This window comes from Pogonomyrmex barbatus, unplaced genomic scaffold (assembly GCF_055798465.1).
Source record: "Pogonomyrmex barbatus isolate J1 unplaced genomic scaffold, ASM5579846v1 scaffold7, whole genome shotgun sequence".
Lineage (NCBI taxonomy): Eukaryota > Metazoa > Arthropoda > Insecta > Hymenoptera > Formicidae > Pogonomyrmex > Pogonomyrmex barbatus.
The window spans coordinates 8,997,395-9,002,394 of record NW_028297171.1 but is presented as its reverse complement, the minus strand read 5'-3'; the positions used below and the strand labels follow the sequence as shown (position 1 = coordinate 9,002,394).

Below are 5,000 nucleotides of genomic sequence, written 5' to 3'. Positions count from 1 at the left end.
AACTGAGGAGAAATAAAACTATTAAAATAATATGCAAGTCCAAAGACGTTTGAAAGAAAATTTCTCAAATTCTCATTGTCTGGAAATGGACAAAAAAAAAATGAAAAGGAAGAATTGATATCGAAATGGAACTTAGGCTTCGAAGTTCGGAGTTTTGAAGGAAGATCTTCCAAAGAAGGGAGATCCGAAAAGTGGAGCTCGAAAATTGGAATTGAAAGGTTCAAGTGGCAAAAGTGAATTTAGATCCACTTTAAACGTTAACATGCTTAAAATAGATCACATAAATTGAGGAATGATCAATACAAGCGATATATGTATGAAAATGTCACGTAAAGTGACGTAATGTGCGTAAAGGCAAGTACATTCACACTCAATCCCTGTCTACTTGGTTGCGTATCTCGAGAGACTTCGTCAAGCATATTATAATATATACATTCTCTAAGAATTGAATCCATCTTTTTTTGTCGCGTCCTCGCATTTTGCGTATTATAATATACAACACATATATTGTATGTCGTTACTAATGATAGTTATTAAAATGCTAAGCGTATCACGGTTCCCTTGTAAAACGCAAACTATTTCTTGTACGAAATGCACTGGTAACATCTTTTCCAAGATCATTCCTCAATTCTCAACTCACTCTTCGTCCTTGTTTTTAGTCTTATAGATCCGGTATCACCGTCGATTTTTTTTCCATTATAAGTTACATGTGTCATTCGCATAAATACGAAATTCGTTATATGTTTCTCGACTGTCCTCCTCCCTCACCTCCTCCTCATCATCATCGTTATCATTCGTTCTCAGCAATATCATTCCTCAAACAATCTCATACACATCATAGATTTCTCCATTTACAAAATACGATCTCTTCATTCTCCTCTTATTTTTAATTTTTCTTTTCTGTGTAAAAGATGAGGAACGTGGAAGAGAGCGGAATTTTTCGGGAAGTGGAGGAGAAGGGGATTTCACACCGCATTCCACTTGGCGACAATCTCAATTGATTTCGGCGTCCACTTCGTTGCATTTTCGGGAGATTTCGTCAAGCAGTTTTTTTTTTTTTGGCACAAATATATATAATTATATATCTAATAGACATGTTTTTTTCCCGGTTATAATATTACGGCCCTGCACGCGCGAAGGAGGGGCGGGGGAAGGGGTTTTCCCTTTAAAAGATTAATATATCTTATCGCTTTAACGCGTTTTTACAAGCTAACAAATATGTACCTCAATCACAGAACCAAAAACGATAACAATACTCTTCTCTTGCGCGATGTACCGGGTGATCGGGAAGCCGCGCAGTCTATGCTGCCCTTGGTGCTGTCGAGAAAAACCGCTTTTAAAAGAAAAATATCGTCATGTCATAAACACACCCGCATATCCTAGACAATCATTTACATCTCGTATTTTTGGATTTTTAGATTCATAAATTCTTTAGATCTATATATATATATCAATTATTTAAGAATCTTTACCGATTATACTAACGAAGTCTTAAAACTAAAGCTTATCAAACATTATTAGGTACACGCAAAACTCTGTTATATCTATATCGAAACTTATAAGAGTAAATATCGTTTAATAAAAGCTTGAAAAATAACCTTCTTCTCGAAGAAGGTAAAATTGAAGAAATTGAAAATCTAAGATTTCAAAAATGTATATATTTAAGAAATCGAAATTCGATCAATTAAATTATTTCGCTCGACACAAACCTCGATTTTAATTACATTTGTTTGTATGAAATCTCAAGGTCTCAATTTATTCATCTTTCCAATGTTCGAAAGATTATTTCTCAAGCTTTTATCAATCATTTTTATCAATCATTTTTCGCCTAATAATTCTCATTGGCGACCCAATAATTGAGCGTTACTCGCCTCGAGCTTTCAGGCTTTTACTGCGAAGCTGATTACTCTTTTCGCTCACTTAACATGAATATTTAGATCATCAGATTCTTAAATACTATAACGAATTTTTAGATTTTTTTTTTTTCAAAACCTTAAATCCTTCACGTCCCTCAATCACGAATAAACTATCGAATCAATTGCATTTTACGAATTGCAATAAAGCGAATAAAACAACCATGCCGATTTGCAAATTATCGGCAGAATCATCGACATCATCAAATCGCGGCGACAAATTTGCCCCACGAGACTCTCCGATCACCCTGTATAATAGTAGCGCCTGCGAATGCGCCGCTATAATAGTGCGCGGCGAGCCTCTCTCACATACATTTTCACACACACTATTTCTCATTTTCTCTCTCTCTCTCTCTCTCTCTCTCTTGATCGATTCGTCGATCGATCGATCGTTGATCGTAGGCGAGACGTCACTGTACAATGTAAAAAGTTCTCTCTTCCTCACGCCTGTAGCACGTGACGGCGTCAGTTTGAGAAGGGAGTACCGGGGGATAGATAGGTAGGTGAAAGCAGCGGCGAGCTCCTGATTCTCGATCCGATCCGACCCCGAGAAGATGGCGATGACGTCATAGCACATATAGCACAGCTAATTATCGTTTAGTTACCCCGTCGTCGCGTGGTAATTTGTAGATTTTGGCTTCGTTATATCTAAGCTGCTTCCGCCGCTCGAGTGTCTGTCTTTCTTCCGTCGTCACCTTCATGACATAATAAAGAACACAATATACATACCCTTTCAGATGTTTCTCTTTTGTGAAGATATAGTACTTTCGACGTTTTCAGTCGATTGTCTTACATCGAGGATCGATTCATGAATTTTGTGGACTTGGAAAATATCTTGGAGTATAGAAGGATTCCGAGGATACACAGGCCATATTTTAAGGATCTGAGAATATAGATCTGAGGATAACAAAAATATCATCGTAAAGGAATCTCGTTGGATATACAAATTGCTATATTGGATTTTTCAAGTGTCTTCAATTGTCCCTTACATTCTTTCAGAATTTTTTAAATTCCAATTAATATTTTCAATTTTTTAATACATTAAATATATTAATAAATTGTTCATAAGTTTATTGGCGTTTGTCTTCACGTATATAGCTTTTTTAACAAATGAGAATAGAGATCGTTTTAAAAAAAAAAAGATACTTACGTGCAGCTTTTAAACATTTCTATCTCTCTCATCTGTTTTGTGTTTTGTACAAGGTAGCTCACGGCAATGTTGCGCTACTTGGGCATAGCTTGGCCTCGTAAGATCCTATGGAGAACAAAATACTTATTAAAATACTATAAAATTAAATACTTATTAATTCGTTGTATTTAAGAATACTTATTATTTTTTTAAATATAAAAATCATCATAAATATAAAGTTCAGAAAAAAAATGTTATAGGAAGACACAAAATATTTTAATAAAATTTTACAAACATTAATGTGCGCATTTAAGATTATTACTTGCATTTTTAGAAAGCATCTTTACAGTTTAACAAATATTACATACATATATATGATTTCTAGATATAAGATTATTGAATTTGAGTTTTGAAATATTTGCATTTTCAATGAAAAATCTTCTACGTCCGTCTGAATTCTTAATATTGATATTTTCAATTTTATATCCTATAACTCGTCTTAACTCGTCATAAAATTTTCCATCTTTTTCTTTAGATCTTCAAACACATTTTTTATTTTATGCTTAAGTTCTCTCGGAGAGATCATCTTCTGAAATCCAAGGCACATTTTCAACTAATAAATTAAATTCTTGAGAAATAATAATATGCTTACTATAGGGAAGGCAGAGACCACTCCAGTTTGCGATTGGGAGTTCTGTGAGGAGGCAGTAGGAGGAGGGACGACGACGACGTTGTTACAGTCGCACCTGGTCATCGTCTCGGCATCGTCCGTGGTCGCTGCGGCTGACGTCGCCGTCGTCGCCGTTGTCGTCGTCGTAGCCGTCGTTATCGTCGACGTAGCCACTGCCGGCAGGTGCGTATTCGCAACTACAGCGTCGTCCACACCATTCACCATGTTCGAGTCGTCAGTCTTTATAGATCTGTCAGCGGTGCATTGTCAGTAATAAAAGACTAACACATATTTACTTAGCTATCCCGAGACTCTAGGGATCCCATAAAAAGTATCCTCGCGTGGATCATCTAGACTCTCAAGAATATTCCTCATATCTCTCATTATCTTCAAATATGAATACGCGATAGAATTTTAGGAATATGTGTTTAGGTCCTCGGATATCTCGGATTCTTTGCTCGTGAGGTTTTAGGAGTTTTATATCCTTGAATCCTTAGACACGCAACGAGAGACCGTTGCACGTTCCCACATCGCGAAAATGTGCGCAATTATACAAAATTTATACAAACATCTTTAATTTACGAATACGACCTTAAACGTAGTTCAAGATCAGAAATCAGAATCATTGCGATATAATGTTCTCTCTACACGTGCACCATCGTCACATATTAAACGTACGCTAAGAACTGTTAATCCCGCACCGCGCATTACAACTTCGTTCATGCACAATGAGAAAATCAGTTCGTGTAGGCGATTCTCGATTCAATGATTCAGGAATGCTCGAAAAAATTTCGAGAACTTAGAAACTTGACTACTATTCAAAAAAACAAGAGAAAAAGAAGCGAATTCTTTAATCAATGTGACAAAAAGCTCAAGTGATTATAAATTCAAATCACAGACAGAATTCAAATCTTTTGCCATTCGAAAGCCTGGCGATGAAACAACGTTAAATACGATATCGTATTTCATAACGTACAAATAGATTCTTTTGATGTTTTTTAATAATATAATGAGATGTAAAAATTCATTTCGCGAGAACCGCCCGTAACGATCGAGGGATATGCAAAAGAGAAGGATGTTTTTTTGCAATATCGCAAGATACGATTAACAAATATCAGTATACACATTGTTTATTAATTTCTAATTCATCGACAATGACAATGCAACTATAGTCATTACCAAAGGTTCATCAGATACCATACTGAGGCCGTGCATTCTCGTTTTTTTTTTTTTCCTTATATTCCTTATATTTCCATTTATATTTTGCAGTCACGTAACGAAAATCATA

At 35.6% G+C, this 5,000-nt stretch overlaps 1 protein-coding gene across 3 annotated transcripts in view; it reads right to left on the bottom strand.

The window, feature by feature from the left end:
• The window catches only part of Larp4B (La-related protein 4B), a 17,781-nt gene that overhangs the window by 3,644 nt on the left and 9,137 nt on the right, over positions 1-5,000 (bottom strand). For all 3 annotated transcript variants that reach the window (XM_011649676.3, XM_011649674.3, XM_011649675.3), the window contains exons 8-10: positions 3,695-3,962; positions 3,064-3,168; positions 1-2,608 (exon numbers count right to left, since the gene is read on the bottom strand). The exon at positions 1-2,608 is cut by the window's left edge and continues 3,644 nt beyond it. In XM_011649676.3, the coding sequence (XP_011647978.2) occupies positions 3,073-3,168; positions 3,695-3,962 (364 nt within the window). In that variant the 3' untranslated portion in view covers positions 1-2,608; positions 3,064-3,072. The remainder of the gene's footprint in view (positions 2,609-3,063; positions 3,169-3,694; positions 3,963-5,000) is intronic.